General features: G+C 51.9%; 16 protein-coding genes across 16 annotated transcripts; 7 read left to right on the top strand and 9 right to left on the bottom strand.

Moving 5' to 3' along the window:
• Positions 1-29: 29 nt before the first annotated feature.
• OGAPHI_003154 (uncharacterized protein) lies at positions 30-2,656 on the top strand (the record flags this gene model as incomplete). The annotated part of the gene is made up of 3 exons (XM_046204102.1): positions 30-36; positions 96-1,076; positions 1,266-2,656. 3 exons carry the CDS (start codon positions 30-32, stop codon positions 2,654-2,656), a joined length of 2,379 nt encoding a protein of 792 aa, XP_046062317.1.
• On the bottom strand, positions 83-1,093 carry OGAPHI_003156 (uncharacterized protein; the record flags this gene model as incomplete). The annotated part of the gene is made up of 1 exon (XM_046204104.1): positions 83-1,093. One exon carries the CDS (start codon positions 1,091-1,093, stop codon positions 83-85), a length of 1,011 nt encoding a protein of 336 aa, XP_046062319.1.
• Positions 1,235-2,650, bottom strand: OGAPHI_003155 (uncharacterized protein; the record flags this gene model as incomplete). The annotated part of the gene is made up of 1 exon (XM_046204103.1): positions 1,235-2,650. The coding sequence occupies one exon, from the start codon at positions 2,648-2,650 to the stop codon at positions 1,235-1,237; it is 1,416 nt and encodes a 471-aa protein (XP_046062318.1).
• Positions 2,657-3,445: 789 nt separating the features above from the next.
• Positions 3,446-5,068, top strand: OGAPHI_003153 (uncharacterized protein; the record flags this gene model as incomplete). Its single annotated transcript, XM_046204101.1, has 1 exon — positions 3,446-5,068. The coding sequence occupies one exon, from the start codon at positions 3,446-3,448 to the stop codon at positions 5,066-5,068; it is 1,623 nt and encodes a 540-aa protein (XP_046062316.1).
• Positions 3,980-8,778, bottom strand: OGAPHI_003151 (uncharacterized protein; the record flags this gene model as incomplete). Its single annotated transcript, XM_046204099.1, has 5 exons — positions 3,980-4,986; positions 5,597-6,107; positions 6,630-6,745; positions 6,836-7,068; positions 7,229-8,778. The coding sequence occupies 5 exons, from the start codon at positions 8,776-8,778 to the stop codon at positions 3,980-3,982; spliced, it is 3,417 nt and encodes a 1,138-aa protein (XP_046062314.1).
• On the top strand, positions 5,136-6,818 carry OGAPHI_003152 (uncharacterized protein; the record flags this gene model as incomplete). Its single annotated transcript, XM_046204100.1, has 1 exon — positions 5,136-6,818. The coding sequence occupies one exon, from the start codon at positions 5,136-5,138 to the stop codon at positions 6,816-6,818; it is 1,683 nt and encodes a 560-aa protein (XP_046062315.1).
• On the top strand, positions 7,403-9,204 carry OGAPHI_003150 (uncharacterized protein; the record flags this gene model as incomplete). The annotated part of the gene is made up of 3 exons (XM_046204098.1): positions 7,403-7,887; positions 8,346-8,431; positions 8,834-9,204. 3 exons carry the CDS (start codon positions 7,403-7,405, stop codon positions 9,202-9,204), a joined length of 942 nt encoding a protein of 313 aa, XP_046062313.1.
• OGAPHI_003149 (uncharacterized protein) lies at positions 8,865-9,947 on the bottom strand (the record flags this gene model as incomplete). The annotated part of the gene is made up of 2 exons (XM_046204097.1): positions 8,865-9,737; positions 9,846-9,947. 2 exons carry the CDS (start codon positions 9,945-9,947, stop codon positions 8,865-8,867), a joined length of 975 nt encoding a protein of 324 aa, XP_046062312.1.
• On the top strand, positions 9,629-12,473 carry OGAPHI_003147 (uncharacterized protein; the record flags this gene model as incomplete). Its single annotated transcript, XM_046204094.1, has 3 exons — positions 9,629-9,681; positions 10,133-11,861; positions 11,985-12,473. 3 exons carry the CDS (start codon positions 9,629-9,631, stop codon positions 12,471-12,473), a joined length of 2,271 nt encoding a protein of 756 aa, XP_046062310.1.
• On the bottom strand, positions 10,155-12,452 carry OGAPHI_003148 (uncharacterized protein; the record flags this gene model as incomplete). The annotated part of the gene is made up of 1 exon (XM_046204096.1): positions 10,155-12,452. One exon carries the CDS (start codon positions 12,450-12,452, stop codon positions 10,155-10,157), a length of 2,298 nt encoding a protein of 765 aa, XP_046062311.1.
• Positions 12,474-12,792: 319 nt separating the features above from the next.
• Positions 12,793-13,445, top strand: OGAPHI_003146 (uncharacterized protein; the record flags this gene model as incomplete). The annotated part of the gene is made up of 2 exons (XM_046204093.1): positions 12,793-12,804; positions 12,882-13,445. 2 exons carry the CDS (start codon positions 12,793-12,795, stop codon positions 13,443-13,445), a joined length of 576 nt encoding a protein of 191 aa, XP_046062309.1.
• A 49-nt stretch (positions 13,446-13,494) lies between these two features.
• On the top strand, positions 13,495-15,632 carry OGAPHI_003144 (uncharacterized protein; the record flags this gene model as incomplete). The annotated part of the gene is made up of 2 exons (XM_046204091.1): positions 13,495-14,090; positions 14,324-15,632. 2 exons carry the CDS (start codon positions 13,495-13,497, stop codon positions 15,630-15,632), a joined length of 1,905 nt encoding a protein of 634 aa, XP_046062307.1.
• OGAPHI_003145 (uncharacterized protein) lies at positions 13,500-14,914 on the bottom strand (the record flags this gene model as incomplete). Its single annotated transcript, XM_046204092.1, has 2 exons — positions 13,500-13,764; positions 14,622-14,914. The coding sequence occupies 2 exons, from the start codon at positions 14,912-14,914 to the stop codon at positions 13,500-13,502; spliced, it is 558 nt and encodes a 185-aa protein (XP_046062308.1).
• Positions 15,633-15,696: 64 nt separating the features above from the next.
• Positions 15,697-16,788, bottom strand: OGAPHI_003143 (uncharacterized protein; the record flags this gene model as incomplete). Its single annotated transcript, XM_046204090.1, has 1 exon — positions 15,697-16,788. The coding sequence occupies one exon, from the start codon at positions 16,786-16,788 to the stop codon at positions 15,697-15,699; it is 1,092 nt and encodes a 363-aa protein (XP_046062306.1).
• A 73-nt stretch (positions 16,789-16,861) lies between these two features.
• On the bottom strand, positions 16,862-17,941 carry OGAPHI_003142 (uncharacterized protein; the record flags this gene model as incomplete). The annotated part of the gene is made up of 1 exon (XM_046204089.1): positions 16,862-17,941. One exon carries the CDS (start codon positions 17,939-17,941, stop codon positions 16,862-16,864), a length of 1,080 nt encoding a protein of 359 aa, XP_046062305.1.
• Positions 17,942-18,003: 62 nt separating this feature from the next.
• OGAPHI_003141 (uncharacterized protein) lies at positions 18,004-19,713 on the bottom strand (the record flags this gene model as incomplete). Its single annotated transcript, XM_046204088.1, has 1 exon — positions 18,004-19,713. One exon carries the CDS (start codon positions 19,711-19,713, stop codon positions 18,004-18,006), a length of 1,710 nt encoding a protein of 569 aa, XP_046062304.1.
• Between the last annotated feature and the right edge of the window lie 19 nt (positions 19,714-19,732).

Genomic DNA, 19,732 nt, shown 5'->3' with positions numbered 1-19,732 from the left:
ATAAATTTTTCAACCTATCGTGCTACCCAATGGCGGGTACTTCCGTTTTTGGCTGCTGAGGTAGTCGCCAAATACCAATTCATCACAATGGGTAGTGCTTGAAGTATTGGGTCAGGGTATCGACGACAGACTTCTCCAAGTCAATGAAGTCGTATCCGCCAATTGGATCAACCACCGCAGAAAGGTCGTACTGAACGTGCTCCTTAGGAGCCTCTCCAAGATCAAGAACCTTGTCAGCGTATTGAGGGAAATGCTTTTTCACGATCTTGTTGACCACAGGAGCTTGGAACAGGTCGCCAACAACAAGGTTTCTTTGATTTCTGTTGGCTTCCTTCAGGAGAGGAATCACGTGGAACTCGGCAACGTCTCTGACGTCGACCGCAAGCATGTTCAACTGTGCAACTGGAGAGTCCTTGGACTTGAGTCTTGGGATGTCCAGCAAGTACTGGTTGGAAGTGTTGAGAGTTTCAGAGACAGTGTAGTCAAACAGCTGAGGACCAAGAACAAATGGTGGATTGACAGTAGACAAACTGAAGTTTGGTTTTTCGTTCTTGACAAAGTCTCTGGCAGCTTTCTCGGCCAGCTTCTTCGAGGCCACGTAGGCAAGGTTCTCGTTGGTGACGTCCTTCCACTCGATTGGGTTCCAGGTGTCAGCCGTGTGAACTTCGGTGAAGACAACCTCTGCAGGGAGTCTGACTGCGGCAAACGACGAGGTGACAACAAAGTGGGTCACCTGAGGAGCATACTTCTTGGTGGCCTTGAGGATGTTGAGAGTACCGTTGACGGCTGGATGGAGATAAGCTTCCTCGAACGATTTGTTCAGACCAAACGAGAAAGGCGAGGCGGTGTGAAGAACCTTGGTGATTTCCGGGTGTGCCTTCAAAACCTCGTCGAAAGCGTCGTCAGTGCTGATGTCTGGGACAATTTCGAAGGACAACTTTCCATCAGGGTACTTCTTCTGGAACTCCTTAAGCAGAGGCGCATACTTGGCCTCAGAACGGGCAGTTCCGATCACAGTAAAGTTGTGGGAGAGCAATTTGTCAACAACATGTTGAGCAATGAATCCAGTGGCGCCAGTAACTAAAACAGACATCTTTAGCTTGCTAGTTGGGAAATCAGCCTGTATTTATAATCTTTTGAAAAAGTGGTGTAATTATTAATTTTCCCGGACTTAACACCACAGTTTAGTTGCAACAGTCCAATATTCAATTACGATATTTAGTTCAACTAATACTCAAAGGTACTCCTTCTCGATCTCAGCAAAGGTCTCGGCGATGACCTTGACCATAAGGTCAGCGTCAGTCTTGGTGAATCCGAAAGCTGGAGCCATGGTCAAGTGAGCTCCGTTCATGACGAGCTTATCGTCAACGTACTCGTAGCCGTTGGTTCCTGGGATGCACATGAAGTGGATACCCTTGGCGAACGTTTTTTGGTTAAGCACCTCGTGCATCTTCAATTCTGGAGCAAACGACTCCTTGGTGGCCTTGTCCTTGACCAACTCAACGGAAATGAAGTTACCAGCACCTCTGACATCTCCAGCAACCTTCGAGTCCTTCAAAGCAGCTTTCAAAGCAGCCTTGGTGTAGGCACCAACCTCTCTGACGTTCTCAATGAGGTTGTCTCTGTAGATCTTCTTTTGCACAGCAAGTCCAACGCTACAGTTGAGGTAGTGAGAGTGGTAGGTCTGGTAGCCCATAACGACACCAGAACCTTCTCTGATGGCATTGACCACCTTTGGAGCAACCATCACACCCGAAAGAGGCACAATTCCGGCTCCGACGGTCTTACCGAAGGTCAAAAGGTCTGGTCCACCGGCGGTGAGTCCGAACTCTGGGTCCATGAAGGTGAATGGGTAGCCGCATCTTCCCAATCCACACATGACCTCATCCAGAATCAAAAGAGCACCGTACTTGTCACACAGAGCCTTGACACCGTCCAGGTATCCTTTTGGAGGAACAGAGTTACCAATGGAAGATCCGCTGACAGTTTCCAAGATGACGGCAGCAACCTCATCCTGACCGGTGGAGACAATGGTCTCCTCCAAGTTGTCCAAGAGCTTCTTACAGTACTGCTCCTCGGTCAAGTCACCTTGATCTCTGTATGGCATAAGTCTGGAGATCTTTGGAACTTGGTCGTCAGAAAGAAGCATCTTCTTGAGCAATGGCTTCATTGGGTTGTCTCCGATAGAAAGAGCACCGACCAGGTATCCGTGGTAGGCGTTGACTCTGGAGATGAACTTGTATCTCTTTCTGTCACCCTTCTCGATGTGGTATTGCATGGCATATCTCATGGCTTGTTCGTTAGCCTCGGAACCAGAGCAGACGTACATGGCAGAGCTGAAGGCTCCCTCAGACTTGGAGCACATGAACTCGGCAAGCTCCTCGGCAGCAGTGTTGGAGAAGTTGGCACAGAAAGTGTAGGCAGACTGCTTGGCGAAGTCGTTCATCTGGGAAAGAATCTCGGTGTCGCCGTGTTTCAAAGAACACACAGCAGCTCCAGAGATAGCGTCGTAGATCTCTCTCTTCTCGCCGGTGACTGGGTCCTTAAGGACAAGCCATTGACCGTCCTTGGCGGTTCCGACACACTCGAGTTGTTTGTCAGCCACTTTGGCTTGGAAAAGGTATGGTTGGTTCTTGGTCTCGACAGTCATAATTAGTTGTATTGGATCGATTAATCTCGCCCTGGACAACCCGCTCAATTTATACAATTTTCCGATTCCGTCTTTATTTGGTAACCGACCACGCCTAGATATGCTCTTCTCCAAATTGCTGAATGCATCCGGCTTGCATGATCCATCTCAAAATACCGTGTAAAGGGCCTCAAGAGTCTGGTGTTTTCCAGCGCAATTTCGCCCGTTTCTTATACCAACTGATCCCCAATAGTCTGGGTCAAGACGAGTGTCTGGTCATTGCTCTTGGTTCAATTCTACGGCTGTTAGAGCTTCCCAGAACCCGAAATCATGTTTTACCGATAAGGCTAGTCACCGGAAACTTTTCGCGATCTTTTGCGATCTTTCGCGGTATCATAAAATTGGTTTTCCGAAGCTGAGCATGGCCGTGGATCAAACATATTGCCCGTTTCTATTGTGTGAAACGTCCGTCCATGGATCCAGGACCGAAAAGTCTCATTTCCGAAACGCCAGCGTAGTTTAGCAAATGGCACTTGACGTTTTTGCGCAATTCGAAATTCAGCGCATATTGTGTCTCGTCCGCCGCGCCATTACACTGGTCCATTGTCTGGATACAAGACGTTACTATCAACCGTTGAACTCTACTCTCCAGCCTGTGTTCTGTCATTCCGCATGACCGGAAGTCACCTGACCCTAATCTGGTTTTGAGCCGCAACCCTTATCTATGAGGATACAACGTTTTCCCTTATCTGATTAGACAGAAGTATCCTGCCAACACAAGTATAAGTAGCCTAGAATTAGAACGACTGTGGGTAAATGACATCGCTAGAGAAAACCGAAAAAACAGTGGTGGAGGTCAACCTCGAGACCGTTAGTGTGTCTGAGTTTACTCCAGTTGGGGAGCCATCCATTATCAGTAGACTATTCTACGCCCAGAGATCGATGGAGAAGCAGTACGAGGAGGTCAGACACCAACGCGGTTTGCACTGGTGGAACGACTGGATGTACAAGCTGCTAAGAATCAACAGTCTGGAGCCAAAGTCCGACGACTATCCGACGTGGAACAACGACTCCTTATCTCTTCGCACGTCGCACTGGTTTGTGTGTGCTGGAATTCTCACCTCGGAAATTATGGGGGCTTCGCTGGTTCCGAACTCCATTGCGCTCGTTGGTTACGTGACTGGCAACATCATTCTGATCGTGTGCTTCTTCCTGACCATTCTAGCAGGTGGTGTCACATGGTGGCTGTTCTTGCTGCTCGACTCGCCAGAGTATCCAATCAAGTCGCTGGCCGACATTGCGTATGTTTTGGGAGGTAAGACTTGGCGGCATATTGTTATCTTTCTGCAACTAATCGCCATGATTCTGACGGCAGCCAACTGCGGTATCGGTGCGCTCGAGTCCGCTGTTATTTTGCAAGATAAGAGATACTGCTGGTCGGGTCTTTTGATTCTCTTTTGCGGAGTGGCTTGCGTCGTCTGCCATATCAGGTCGCTGAGCAACCTGGGTAAGTTTTGTTTGACTGTCTCGGTCATCAACTACATTTGCCTTGCTGTGCAACTGGGATTCTACGGTGAGCCAAACTGGCAGAACGCTAAAAACTTGCTGGGTCTGGATCCCGCCCCGGTGGTGGCCTCCAACTTTGTCACGCAAACGTTGGTGTACAAGCTGGTTGCTATCTCCAACATCTCGTACGTCTTTGCGGGATCGGTGGTGTTCCCAGAAATCTTGTCTGAGATGCGCAGACCCTGGGATTTCTGGAAAACCATGCTTGCTTCTCAAATGGCTATTCTGGGCTGCTACCTGATTTACGGTAACTATGTCTACTCCCAGCAGGGACAATTTGCCAACTCCCCAGCCGTGTTTGGCATCGCCAACGTCAAGGCAATGAAGGGTCTTGCTTTCATTGGTGTTTTTGTTGGTGGAATCCAAGCCGTTCTGTACGGCCACATCTCTGCCAAGATCGCTTACAAAAATTATCTTGACGAGATAATTAAAAACTTGGCCTTCCACTCCAAAAAGGGCCAGTTCCTCTGGAGCACCAGCGTTGTGACTGTTTGGATCGTGATTTTTGTGCTTGCAACGGGAGTGCCTAACGTGCCGTCCATTTCGTCGTTCACGTCTGCTTTGACGATGATCCCGTTGACCTACGTTATTCCGTACTGGTTCAACATCTGGGGCTACTTCATCAAGCAGAACGCCGAGATGATCGAGAGTTTCGACCCCACTACAGGTGTGGTGGTTGGCTACAACAAGCCAATGTCCAAATTCATGGCTGCCGGATTCAAGAACAATGTTCTTCTCACCTTGTTCTACGTGTGCCTGAGTCTTGCCTCTCTGGCTTTCGCCGGTATGGGCTTATACGGATCCGTCGAGTACATGAAGGACATCTTTGCCAATACCCCGGCAACTTCGTTCTCTTGCACGTCTCCGATCTGAACGTTCGCAATTCTTGGGTTTATACTATATAAAATATATTTCTGCTTTATACCTCCACACATACAGAATGTCTGCCTTTTCTGCCTCTGAAGCTTATCTTAGGCAGTCGTCAAAAATTATCTCTTCATTCATAGCAAGGTTGATGACAGCAGAGAAACCCGTTTCCAAAACCATTCATGAGGTGTCCGTGGAAGAAGTGTCTAGCTCCAAATCAAGTCCTATCGTGAAACGACTTTTCTACGCCCAGAGATACATAGAACACCAGTACAGCCAAGTGAAGCATCAACAAAAATTCTCCTGGTGGAACAGGTTCATCTACGGCAGTCTGAAGATCGAGTCATTGGTTCTACGGTCGGAGGATTATCCAACATGGTCGGATGACGCGCTTTCTATCCGTAACAGTCATTGGTTGTCGTGTGCAGGCCTTATCACCACAGAGATCATGGGAGCACTGCTGGTGCCGCAAGGAGTGTCTTATCTGGGCTATGTTCCCGGTAACATCATGCTTGTTGTGTTTTTCTCATTTACCCTGGTAGCAGGAGGCATTATCTGGTGGCTGTTTCTGCTGTTTGACTCGCCCGAGTTCCCTGTCAAGACGTTTGCAGACATCGCGGAGCTGCTTGGTGGAAAGATCTTTAGAGAAACTATCATTTTTCTTCAGATGGTAGCCATGATACTGACCGCAGCAACCATTGTCATCGGTGCCGTCGAAGGTCTCGAGATCATGCGCACCGAACGCGTGTGCTTCACCGGTCTGATTCTGCTTATCTGCGGGGTCCAGGCGGCCTGTGGTCATCTGAAAAGTCTCAGTAAGCTCGGAATCATCTGTATTGCCATCTCCATCCTCAACTATGTGTGTTTGTTTGCCCAGCTCGGCTATTTTGGCGAACCCAACTGGGAGAATGCCAAGTCCGTGCTGGGAGTGGACCGTGGAACAGTGCACGCATACGCGGTTGCACACCAGGGGTTCGTGGCCCAGCTGGTTTCGGTGACAAGTCTGTCTTACGTTTTTGCAGGGTGTCTTGTGTTCCCCGAGATTCTCTCCGAGATGAAAAGACCATGGGATTTTTGGAAGAGCATGCTGCTGGCCCAGTCGTGCATCCTGGTGATATACCTGCTGTACGGGAACTTTGTGTACGCCAAACAGGGCCAGTTTACGAATTCGCCCGCAGTGCTGGGAATTTCCGACACAGCGGCACTCCGAGGTTTTGCAATGGTCACTTTCCTCACGGGATACACACAGGGCACCTTCTATGGTCATCTCTCTGCTAAAGTTTGTTACAAAAATTATTTACCAAGACTGGTGCGCAATCTGCGATTCCAATCGCTTCGGGGAACCTTGCTATGGTCGGCGACAGTGATCTGTGTGTGGGTGGTAGTATTTGTCATCAGTGCTGGAGTCCCAAACGTTATGGCGGTGGCAGCGTTCACGTCTGCGCTCACCATGATTCCACTGACGTACGTCTTCCCGTACCTGCTGAACCTGTGGGCGGTGTTTGTCAAGGCGAGCGTGGAAAACATTGGCCATTACGACCCGGCAACGGGCGAGACGCACGAGTACGAGGCCAAGTTCAAACAGCTCTTCAAAAACGGGTACAAGAGCCACAGGTGGCAGACGTGGGTGCTGCTGAGCATCTCTGCGGTGGCCAGCATCTTTGCCGTCATGGGCATCGCGGGCTCTATCGGATACATGGTGTTTGTGTTCTCCAGCACTGCTGCGCGGTCTTTTAGTTGTAAGTCTCCAATTTGAAACTCAGACTATAGTACAACACGACGACTTGCTGTCTGTGGGTATCGATCTCGGCTTGGGTCTCGTGAAGTCCAGCGTCCGGATCTCGTCGAACCGTCGTCGCTGGTCCGCATTCATCGTCTGTATCTTGGGTTCGAGCCGGCCTATGAGCTCATGTAAGTTTTTCAAAGTCACCTCTAGCTGGCTCTGGTACTTGGGCTCTGTTTTGGTGACCAGAAATTCGAACCGATTTCGCAGAACCTCGTAGTCGCTGAAGTCCCGTTCGACCTGGCGTTAGTGGACGTACTGCTAGCTTGAAACTTACCTCCTCCACGGTCATAACTATTTTTAAAAAAAAAGTTAAAACGAATAATTTTTACCGGTAATTTATTAGATCCAATCTTTGCGTAATGGCTTAAATTTCCACTTACGCCCTATGACGTTTTTCCACCCATATCTTCTCGGCCTCCACAATCGTGTTGTTGTTGGCCTTCATCTTGTTCATCGTCTCGATGTACTCGTCATAGGGGTCGGAGTCGTACACGATTCCTCCGCCGGCCTGCAAGTAAGCAACGCCCTGTTTCACCACCATCGTCCGTAGAGCAATGCAGGTGTCCATCGTCTTGCCGTCGTACGACCAGTGGCCCACGGCTCCCGCATACACTCCGCGCTTCTGCTGCTCCAGCTCGCCGATCAGCTCCATCGCACGCACCTTGGGAGCACCAGAAACTGTTCCTGCCGGGAAAATCGACCGGAACGCATCGAAACGGGTCTTGTCTCCACGCAGCACTCCGCTCACCTGCGACACAAGGTGCATCACGTGCGAGAACCGCTCCACCGTGAGCAGACGGTCCACGTTCGTCGAGTCCGGCGCACAGACTCTGTTGACGTCGTTTCTGGCCAAATCCACCAGCATCACGTGCTCGGCCCGGTCCTTGAGCGACGACTGGAGCGTGTGTGCAAGCTCGTCGTCCTCCTCTCTGGTCTTACCACGGCGGATTGTTCCTGCGATCGGGTGCGTCACAATGCGGTCTTTCAAGTCACTCTTCACCAGCAGCTCCGGAGAAGCTCCCACGATCTGGAAGTCCAGGTAGTCAATGTAGAACATGTACGGCGACGGGTTCACGGTACGCAAGTGTCTGTAGATGTTGAACGGGTGCAGCGACGTTGGACGAGCAACTCTCTGCGACGGAACAGCCTGGATGATGTCTCCCTTGAGAATATGTTTTTTCAGCTTGGTCACGAACCCTTCGTACCCATCCTGGCCAACGTTCGAGGTGAACGTCTGGCCCTGGACGATCTCCGGCTGCTCGGGATATATTAGCGGGTCTTCAGGAGCAGTAAGAATCTCCTTGACCTCCTTAATCTGCTCATGAGCAGCAACGTACTTCTTTCTGATATCGTCCTCGGTGTCGTTATCGTCGATAGTGATGTTGTTGATCACCTGGAACCGCTGATAGACGTTGTCAAAGGCAACAATCAGGTCAAACAGCATCAACGCGGCCTCCGGTAGCTCCAACACGTCCTTGAGATCTCTCTTTGTTCTAGGCTCAAAGTATTTGATGCAGTCATACGACACATATCCGATAGCACCCCCGCTAAGCTTAGGGATACCAGGGAGTTGTGCCTGCTTGGTATTCTTGAGTTCCTGCTCTAAAGAGACCAAAGGGTCCTCCTCCTTGCCGTGCAACGGGCCCGTGGTAAGGATCTTGCGCGGCCGCGTGCCCATAAACGAGTACCGGTCAATCTGGTCGCCATTCTTGGCACTCTCAAACAAAAACGACGGACTCTTGGCGGCGTTCTTGTCGCCAGGGCGAGTCAACTTCAAATAAGCCAAGTGCGGTGTCAAATACTCCGCAGAGAAGTAAGAATACACCGGATACATATTAGGCCGGTCCTTTGTCTCATACCGATCTTTATCGGCCGCAATGATTGCAACCAGATCATCCACATTGGGCTGAACTATAGATCCTGAACCCATCCCGAACAAAATGATCTTTGACTAATTTTTACAAATTTTTTCTCCTCTCTTCAAGGCCGTCGGGCAGTGCTACATAGCGACAAGCTCTATTTCCATCTCTGCACCACCACCGAGTTCACCAGCCCGGCGTCCTTGATCGACTTGGAATCCCGCTCGATTACCTTCATCGGGAACGCGTGCGCTAGCACCCACTCTCTGTCGGTGTTCGTTTGCGACTTGACAAACTCAAACACGGTGCTTACGTCATCAGAAGAGTTGAAGTTGTGCACCACACGCGACCCGTCAGCAAGCCTGATCTGGACCTTGGCGTCGCCTGCGCCTTGGTCTTCGGGCTCCGGAGTAGCCCCTGCTGCAGCCGCTGGTGCCGTCTCTTCAACAACCGGCTCGGGTTTTGGCTCGCCAGGAACCGGAGATCCAAGTCGTTGACCACTGCCCACAAAGCCACCCTGTTTGGGCTTCGGTGGGGTGTAAGACTCGTCCATCTTCTTCACCACGGTCACGTCCACGTCCTGGAACATTTCCACGTCTAACAGGCTCAATGGAGCACGGCCCGAGTTCAGTTGTCTTAAATAATCAGCGTTGTTTGGATCGTCGTATCTGTAAAGCTTTCCCTCGCCCACCTGGAACCCTTCTTTCCAGAAAGTGATTGTTCTGTTGACTTTTTCAGGCACTCTGAAACCTTTCTTTTGGGAATCCTCAATGACCTTTGAATCGACGGCGTTGTCGACCGATCCCAGTTTGTAGCCTGTTCCTGTGAATTTCGTTTGCTTGACGCTGTGCAACGGCTTCCGGCGGTCTGGCTCCGAGCCCTCGCGTTCTGCCTTCTTGATCAATTCCTGAACCAATCCCAATGGGTTTGGCTTGTCAGGGTTCTCCACTTGCAACCCAGACTTTTCGCCACCGGTAAACAAGTTGGTATCCTCATCATCGTCCTCCTGCTCTCTAATCTCGCTGAACGACTTTATTTTAGGCCCACTGCTGGGTCTCTGTTCCACTTCGGATGTTGCATGGACATAGTACTGATTGATCGATTCCTACACGTTAGAACAGGGCAATTGACCACTTACCTCCAAATTGTTGTTGTTCTGGGCCAGAAAGTGTCTGGCAACGGTTTCTGGAGCACCAGTAAGCTGCTGGAACTTGTCAATTAGTTGTGCGTCTTCCGACATTTTTTTGCCACAAACAAGATTACTGTAAATAATTTTTATAGTATTTTTCTCTCTAAACAATCGATGTTGAAATCCCATTTATACCAAACAAGCTAAACTCAGTGTACAAATAAAGACATTTTATGACGTCGTAATCATTAGTTGCTCATCAAACATTAATGTTGAATAAATGTATGCGGTAGCAGTAGATCAGCAGCCGTGGCGGGCTTAGTACTTCTCTCTGTAGAATTTGGCAGCGTCAACCATGTTGGTCAAAGAAGCCTTGGTCTCTTCCCAACCTCTGGTCTTAAGACCACAGTCTGGGTTCACCCAGAACTTGTCAGCTGGGTACACCTTGAGGATCTCGCCGATTCTGGCAACAAACTCCTCCTTAGATGGGATTCTAGGCGAGTGGATGTCGAACAGTCCCAATCCAATGTGGTTTGGATAGTTGGAGAACTCCTGGATGTATTTCGGATCGTCCTTCTTGGAGAACTCGATCGAAACAACATCGGCGTCCAAGGCCTTGATGTGGTTAGGGTCAAGGTCGGAGTAACAGAAGTGCGAGTGGATCTGGGTGTCGTCACGGACACCAGAGGTGGCAACTCTGAAAGACTCAGCAGCCCACTCCAAGTAGTCGGATCTCTCCTGACCAGCTCTCAATGGCAGACCTTCTCTGATGGCTGGCTCGTCGACCTGGATAACAGTGACACCAGCAGCCTCCAAGTCGTTGACCTCGTCTCTCAAAGCAAGGGACAATTGCAGAGATTGCACCTTTTGGGAAACATCGTCTCTTGGGAAAGACCATCTCAAACAGGTAACTGGACCGGTCAGCATACCCTTCAATGGCTTCTTGGTCAAAGATTGAGCGTAAACACTCTCCTTGACAGACATGGCCTTTGGTCTAGAAACGTCACCAACGATAATAGGTGGTCTAACGTATCTGGAACCGTAGGATTGCACCCAACCGTTGGTGGTGAAAGCGTAACCCTTCAATTGCTCACCAAAGTATTGAACCATGTCGTTTCTCTCTGGCTCACCGTGGACAAGCACGTCCAAACCAACTTCCTCTTGGAATCTGACAACCTTCTCGATCTCAGAGTTGATGAACTCCTCGTATTGCTCAGCGGTGATCTCACCCTTGGCGAACTTGTTTCTGTTGATTCTAATGTCCTTGGTTTGTGGGAAAGAACCGATGGTGGTGGTTGGGAACAGTGGGAGGTTGTACTTGGCCTTTTGCACTGTGAGTCTCTCTGGGAATGGAGACTTTCTGGTGGACAAGGACTTGTCGATCTTGGACAATCTAGCCTCGACAGCGGCATCGTTGGTCAAGTCGGACTCCTTTCTGCTCTTGACGGCAGCAGCGTTAGCCTCCAAAGCAGAAGAGACGTCGGCACCAGAAACAGCCTTGGCGATGGTAACAACCTCAGACAATTTTTGGGTAGCGAAAGAGAACCAGTTCTTGATTTCAGCGTCAAGCTTCTTCTCGTTCTCCAAGTCGACTGGAGTGTGCAACAGGGAGGAGGAGGTAGCAACAACGACCTTCTCGGCACCAACCTTCTCGATAGCCTTCTTCACGAAAGCAATAGACTTGGAGAAGTCGTTCTTCCAGATGTTTCTACCGTCAACAATACCAACGGAAAGAGTTTGCTCTCCGGAAAGGATAGAAACAACCTCGTCGAATTGTTGTGGAGCTCTGACAAAGTCAAAGTGGAAACCGGAAACTGGCAAGTTCTTGATGGCAGCCAAGTTTGGAGTAACGTCACCGAAGTAGGTGGTCAAAACGAGCTTTGGAAGACCCTCGGCCTTGGCCAAGATATCGTAAGCGGTCTTGAAAGCGGATTGGACCTCCTCAGGCAAGTCCAAAACCAAGGTTGGCTCGTCGATCTGGACCTCCTTGGCACCAGCAGCAGCGAGCTTTTGCAAAATCTCGGTGTAGACTGGGAGGATCTTCTCAAGAAGAGAGATTGGCTTTAAGTCAAGAGAATCTTTGTCTGGCTTACCCAAGTACAAGTAAGAAACAGGACCAACAAGGACTGGTCTGGTCTCAATACCAAGGGCCTTTGCCTCCAAGTACTCGTCAACTGGCTTTTGACCGTTCAACTTGAACTCGGTGGAGTGGGAGAAAGTTGGTCTGACATAGTGGTAGTTAGAGTCGAACCATTTCACCATCTCCAAAGCAGTCACGTCGACAGCCTTGGTGGACTCAGTGGCCTTTCTTTGCAAACCTCTACCCATGGCGAACAAAACGTCCAATTGTGGGAGATCGAACTTGGTGTATCTGTCTGGAATGACGTTGAACAACAAAGAGAGGTCCAAGACCTGGTCGTAGTAAGAGAAGTCGTTGGAAGGAATGATGTCGACACCGGCCTCCTTCTGCAACTTCCAGTTCTTCTCTCTGATCTCCTTACCAACAGCAAGGAGCTGGTCAGCACCGATCTTGCCAGCCCAGTAGGCCTCGGTGTTTTTCTTGAGCTCTCTGAAAGCTCCAATTCTTGGGAATCCCAAAACGCTAGACTCAACCATTTTCAATTAAATCAAGTTTGATAATAAACGAGGAATGGGCGATTTATATATTTTATTCAGTGTCCAACAAATGAAAAATTTTTCCTGCCTAAACGGGAAGTAGACGGTGGACGGGTGTGCGCTGGAATTTACGAGATGGCGTATGTGTGTCCCACGTTGGGCGCATGGTGACAAATCACAGGTGGTTTGTGTTGTGCGCAGGTGTGGCGTGCAAATGCAATTGTGCTCCAACAATTTGGGAGCACATGAAGAGCATGTGTTTTTCCGTTATTGATGGCCGGGTAAGACAGGCATTGTTTTTTTTTCATCTTTACAACTTGAACAATACACTTGACAGGGCATGAGCGGTGAGGTTGAGCGCACGCTGAAGAAAGAGGAGGCCGATTTGGCAAGAGTGAGTATATTTAATTGCATGGTACTAACCAATAGGACACTGAGATTGAGCGCATTTTGGCCGCTTTCAAGCTGGATCACTACTCCGTGCTGGGGGTCCAGCCAGGGATTGCTACCGCGGACGTGAACAAGTTGTACCGCAAGAAGTCTTTGCTGATCCACCCGGACAAGACGACCCATCCGCGGGCCGTGGAGGCGTTTGATCTGCTCAAAAAGGCGTCTGGCTCGCTACAGAACGATAAGGAGCGCAAACAGCTCGACCAGATCTGGACAGATGCGCGCAAGGTGTTGATCAGAGAAAACAAATGGGCGGAAGACGACGACCGATTGCGAGGCGACGAGTTTCTGGTCAGCTGGCGTGCAAAAGTGCGCGAGCTGCTGATCGAGGAGGAGTTTATACGAAGAGTGGAGCTGAAAAAGCAGCAGAACGAGGAGTTGAAGAAACGCAAGGAAAAAGAGGCCGAAATCGAGCAACGACAGGAGGAAAAGCGTCTCAAGGACTCGTGGGAGAGCCGACGGGAAGAGCGCGTGTCTAGTTGGCGCAAATTCACAGACAAGAACGAGAAGAAGAAGAAGAAGCGTAAAGGTGTTTTGGTGTGAGGTGGGTGTCATTTGCAAGAAAAAAAAAAGTTCAAGAGACTGATTTACCATGCCTCAACTGATTCCATATCTGACGATCGCGACGGTTTCGCTTGTTGCCGGGTGTTGCATTGGAGCGCTGCTTGTTCCTGTAGTGGGACCTTCGCCCGTGACGTCGCCGTTCCAGTCGCTGCTGACGACGGCGAGCAGATCGCAGACCCCGTCCTCTGAAGGGTATTTGAGCGACGACGAGGACGAGGAAGAGGAGATGGCCATTGACTCGAGCTCGTTGAACGAGATTCCGGGCGAGTGTCGGATGGCCCTGGTGGTGCGGACGGATCTGGCGATGCAGAAGGGCAAGGTTGCGGCCCAATGTGCGCACGCGGCCGTTGCATGTTACCGGCTGATGTCCGAGCCCGGCACAGAGGCCCAGAATCTGCCGCTGTTGCAACGGTGGAAGAACCGCGGACAGGCCAAGATCACGCTCAAGTGTTCTGGCATGGACGAGATGGACACGCTGTTTGCCAAGGCGCTGAGCCTGAACGTCAACGCATACATCGTGCACGATGCTGGGCGCACGCAGATCGAGGCCGGGTCTGCAACGGTTCTTGGGCTGGGCCCGGCCCCGAAACCGGTTCTGGACCTCATCACGGGAGACCTGAAACTGTACTAGACGCATTAATACAAGACCTGACGAGCATGGTTGTAAAAGGTGTAGCTCCCCCACACACTGTAGCTGGCAGAGCAACGCGCGAAAAAACACTGGTGGCAGGCGTGGTTGATAAAATTTTTCCTTCTGCCAAAAAGAGGAAACCAACTAACAACACAAGTGAATGGCAACACAGAGTATTTGAGCAATACACTAATTAGCCTGCAACAACCACCAACAACAACAACAGGAGAGATCGCTTAGCATTTATGGGTCAAATATTGTCACAACCGGTGACGGAAAAGACGTCTGAGGAAGGCGGGGATGCGTTCGTTGCATACGGGTTATCTTGTATGCAAGGGTGGCGTATCTCGATGGAGGACTCGCACTCCACGATTCTGAACCTCAACGATGGGGAGAGCGAGCAGGAGCAGGTTGCGTTTTTCGGCGTGTACGACGGACACGGGGGCGAAAAAGTGGCGCTGTTCACAGGAGACAAGCTGCCTGGCATTCTGAAGGCCACTAACAGCTACAAGAAGGCGGACTACCCGCAGAGTCTGAAGGATGGGTTCTTGGCGTGCGATGTTGCGATTTTGGACGACGACGAGCTGTCCAAGGATCCGTCCGGATGCGCAGCAACATCGGTGATTATTTCCAAAGATAGAATATACTGCGGTAACGCGGGCGACTCCAGAACCGTCATGAGCGTCAATGGCCAGTGCAAGCCGCTATCTTTCGACCACAAGCCAACCAACGAGGGCGAGAAGGCCAGAATCGTTGCTGCTGGCGGATACGTCGATCTGGGACGTGTCAACGGTAACCTGGCCTTATCTAGAGGCATTGGTGACTTTGAGTTCAAGCAGTCTCCACAGTTGCCTGCTGAGGAACAAGTGGTGACTGCGTTCCCTGATGTACTTGTTCACGAGGCCACGAAGGAGGACGAGTTCATCATCTTGGCGTGCGACGGTATCTGGGACTGTTTGACGTCGCAACAGGCCATTGACTTTGTCAGACGCGGAATCAAGCTGAAGCAGTCGCTGACAGAGATTTGCGAGTCGATGATGGACACGTGTCTGGCTCCAAGCTCTGGCGGGTCTGGAATTGGGTGCGATAATATGAGTGTGTGTATCGTTGCGCTTCTGCACGGCCAGACGCTGGAGGAGTGGTACGCCAAGATCGGCGAACGCGTGGACGACGTGAGCAAGCTGCTGTCTCCGGACGAGCTCTCGATGGACCTGTACAAGGTGAACATCGAGTCGAAATTTCAAAACAGTCACGACGAGGACCAGCCACGGTCCGGCAACCTGGGAATGAAGAATAGAGACAAGAACGACGACGACGACGACGAAGGCGGGTTCGACACCGACCTCAGCGGGTCTCCGATGCTCATACAGCAGCTCCTGGCCGCCTCCAACATATCGACCAACAACAACATCATCTACCTGGACTCGTCAACTTCTTCGATTTTGCAGTCTCTTGGCGTGATGGGCGACGAGATCGAGGTCGACGACGAAGAGGACAGCGACAAGATGGTGGAGCTTGAGGAGGAAGAGAAATAATGTGTATGGCATAGATTTGCTGATATTGCGATGCCTTGGGTAAATGTATTTGGTAATGAAGTATCTATGATAGGTCTAGCCACCGGAGCGAGTTGGCGTAGCACCGCGCCACGACGTGTTCCGGATCGGTTTCATGCAGCGCGGCCACGATCTCGGCCACTTGGCCTATAAGTCCCGGCTCGTTGCGCGACTTGACAAGCGGCTGTGCTCCAGCCGCGACCTGTGCCGAGTATTTTTCCGATCTCACCACGGGCAACGGCAGAAACTCGTTGTAATTGATCCGTGGGGCTTTCTTGCTCGCTGTCTGCTCGGGCACCGTGTACTCGAACGGGTAGCACGCATTTGGCGCCCTGGTGAGAAACTGGTACGAGTGGTGGGTCCGTTTGATCTCGCACCACGGCGAGTCTGTCTCGATCAGCAGCCGATCCAATGGGATGCGGGCAACCACCTGGCAGTTCTCCTCCGTCCGCAAAGAGCACCCGTTCACGCTCAGGAACACAGACGGGTACCCAAGCAGCCGGTCGAGCTCTTTTTGGGTCCCCGTGAACGAGTGCACCAAAACCTTGCGGTTTTTCAGGGCAAGTCCGTCTGCCCGCGTGCCCTCGAGGAACGGCACCAGGATCTCGAGGAAGTCGTCCAGGGCGTTGCGCATGTGCAGAAACAGCGGCAGCTCAAACTCGGTGGCCAGTTTCAGCTGGAGCTCGAAGTACGCCCGCTGTTTGTCTGCGGGAGCGTGCTGCAGCCGGTCGTAGTCGAGCCCGATCTCGCCAAACGCACGCACGCTGCCGTCCGCGACGCTGCGCGCAACCAGCTCGCGCAGCTTGCCCAGGTGCGTCTTTGGGTCCGGCTCAAACTCCAGCACAGAGCACGGGTGCACCCCGATGGTGGTGTACAGGTGCGGGTACTGCACAGCGTCGGGCAACTTGTTCACACGCAGCACCTGTTCGGCCGACCAGCGCGACTCCTTGAGCGACGAGCCCGTCAGCAGGATACGATCAACGTTGAGCGCACGCGACCGGCGCAGCACCGTGTCCATGTCGGCCTCGTGGTGCACGCGGTCCCTGTACTTGCCCATGAACATATCGTCGCACAGGTTGACGGCCACGTCGAAGTACCGCGGCAACGATCCTGCTTTCAAAGTGGTTGGTTTCAACATGCAACTTTTTTTTTTAAAAAACGGTGTATTTTAATTTACAAGTTATACATTTTTGAAATCTGGTCAGGTGACCTCAGTTAACCTCCTCCAGCATGTGCTGCACCGTGTCCTGGAAGTTATCCGGCACAAGCACCACCGCCGACCGGCCCAGACTCAAGTAGCTCATCTCGTCCAGTCCCAGCTTGAGCAGCTTCGAAGCCACTCCGGCCACTATACCTTTCAGGTCCAGTGGCAGGCTCTTGAGGTTGATGAACAGCGGGAAGAAGAAGTCCTGTAGCGAGCCCAGGATCGCGGCTTTCGGGTAGTTGAGTTTAGCAAGTTCGGACTCGGAAGACGGTAGCAGCAGCCCCACGTCCTCTGTTGGTGTTCTTGTGAGCGCAAAGTACGGCAGAAACGAGCCTTTGGAGTCGGTCTGCTCCGTGCAGTGTTTGGCGAGCGCCTCTGCCGTGCGCCGGAGCACCACAGACAAGTCGCCCGGCCGCGCGCCGGTCACGAGCAGCTTGACTGCGGTGTTGAGCACCGGCTTGATCGAGCTCGATCTAAACAGGTTGAACGTCTCTTTCTCCAGACTGGAGGTGTCACTGGACACCCCGTTTTCCAGGATGTCGACGGCGTCGTCGCGGTGGCGCGCAGGAATCAGCACGATGTCGCTGAGGTAGTTGGAAATGAAGAAAATCGGGATCTTTCGCTCGGAAAGCGGAGCAGTCAGCTCGAGGATCTTTTTGCCGATCACAGAGCCGTCGCTCAGCACCTGCAGCACGAGAAAGTCCTCGTCCAGCAGCGTGGCGCCCATCTGGAGTTGTTTGCTCAGCGCAAGCGGTTTCGCCAGGTACTTTCGGATCAAAGCGCTGCTGCTCATAAACGTCACCTCCTCCGGGGTGAACGCCAGATGGAAGAACAGGCCGTCGTCCTGCGAATCGAGCGAGTCCTGCTCACCAACCTTGTTCCGCTGGATGCTCAGCGAGTGCACCGAGTTGACCAGCTGTTTCTCGTCCTCGCTTTCTGAGTCACTCTCGTCATGGCCCTCCACCTTGTCCACCAGCTTGTACAGTATCTCCAATATCCCGCTCTTAAACACCCAGAACTGGTCTCGTGGGATCGTCAGAATCGACACCGCCGTGCGGAACAGCTCGATGTCGTGCGAACTGGCCATTAGTCAAAGTTGGAGTCAAAATGTCAAAAATAATTTTTTCCCCAGCCCGGCTTTATATTCTGCTAGTTTGATGAGTCATTGGCATCAACAAATTCGTCTTCCGAGCTGCTTTCCGCCACGTCGATTCCGAACGGGTCTGGGTCCACCGACTTGGGCTCTTCCGGTTTGGCCACCACGGGCGTTGTTTGCCGGTCAAACATCCGTCCCGGGTAGCAGATGACCGCTCTGTCGAACTCAAAGCTTATCTGCTCCGTCTTGATCTTATCCATGGTCTGCACCTCCAGATCGCGGCTGTCTTCCAGGTCATCGCGCAGAAAGTTCACGATTAGCGAGATGCTGGACATCAGGCCCTTCTCCTCGTTTTCGCGGTCGTCCGTCAGCACCATCGTTGAGGTGGTGTTGATTCCGCCAGACGGCCCTAGAATCACCGGTTTCCATAACAACCGGTCCGCGTCGATCTCCACGTAGTTCTTCTCCTGCCACGCGGCCAGCACGGTGGCCACCACCTTCGGGTCGACCCAGATGCCGTACCTTGCGGTCACTGGGTCGAACACCAGCGCGTTCAGCTGCTCCAGCCCGACTATCACGTCGTTGTGGATCAAGCCCGTCAGGTTGCACAGATCGTCCACGGAAACCGGGCCCATCTTGTTCTCGCGCAGCAGGGCATTCAGGGCCTTGGCCACAGCGATTTTCCAGTAGTTGCGGTAGCTGAACAGGCCAAGGTCGCTGAGCGGCTTTTCGGGCGTTCCTAGCTTGAATTCGCGCCGCGACAGCAGGTAGCTAAAGTCGATCAAAAAGTTGCCGTACCCTTTGCGCTGGTAGATCGGCAAAGTCAATATACAGCTCAGGTTGTAGTTTGTTCCGTTCAGCTTCTCTTTGGAGAAATACCCGACAAAATGGTACCCGTCCGCATCAATTTCGCACAGAACGTAGAACATGAACGGCTCCACGTCGTAGTAGAGCGTTTTCGAGTTGAGAAACAGTTTGGCAAACAGACACAGGTTCTGGCAGTACAGCACGTTTTTGCGGCCGTCCACCTCGAACACGGCCAACTGCGGCGTGCGGTAGATCTCGATTCCAGGCGGATGTGGCGCGTACGCACACTTGATCTCGTGGCGTTTGAGCGTGAACGACGAGGAGAAACATTTCAAACAGAACTCGCACAGATGCAGCACATAGTTAGAAGAGTATTCCTGCGGATACGGCGACATAAACCACGAGTCAATCTCGTAGTTGCGGAAATGGACACACCGGAGTTTCGAAACCGTTGGGATCTGCGACTCGTGGTGCGCTAGTCGTTCCTCACTGGTGAGTTTCTTCACCAGAGTCAGATCTCCGTGAAGGTGTCTACTACTTTCGCTTTCGACCCTCAATCTGTTGAAAAACGCCCTGAACTCCATGCTGGGCCGGGTGTAGTAGGTGTTTGCGTCTTCAAACGACAACAGCCCGCGGTACGGCAACTCCAGCTCTTCCTCGCCCACCTCGAACACTTCCTGTCTGGAATCGGCGATCCCCGCCAGATTCCGGTCCTGGTTGTACTTGATCTTCAGGATGACCTTGCCCGTGTCGGGCGAGGGGCTCGAGTAGTCTGCGGACCGCGATCGCACCCTCAGACTCCTCGAGTCTCTCGACCCCGGACGGCTCTTGTCGACCTGCGCGCGGCTGATCGCGTCCTCCTGCAGCTCCTGGTACACCTTGTTGTCGGGGATCTCGAGGTTCTTGAGCAGCCGACGCCGTTTGCGGCCGGGCGACGGTCTGTTTCCCACTGCCATGACAAGAGGTGTTTTGATA

Source organism: Ogataea philodendri (genome assembly GCF_020536065.1).
Source record: "Ogataea philodendri strain CBS6075 chromosome Unknown scaffold7, whole genome shotgun sequence".
NCBI lineage: Eukaryota > Fungi > Ascomycota > Pichiomycetes > Pichiales > Pichiaceae > Ogataea > Ogataea philodendri.
Note: the sequence above shows the minus strand (reverse complement) of the source record. Positions and strands in the feature narration are given on the sequence as shown.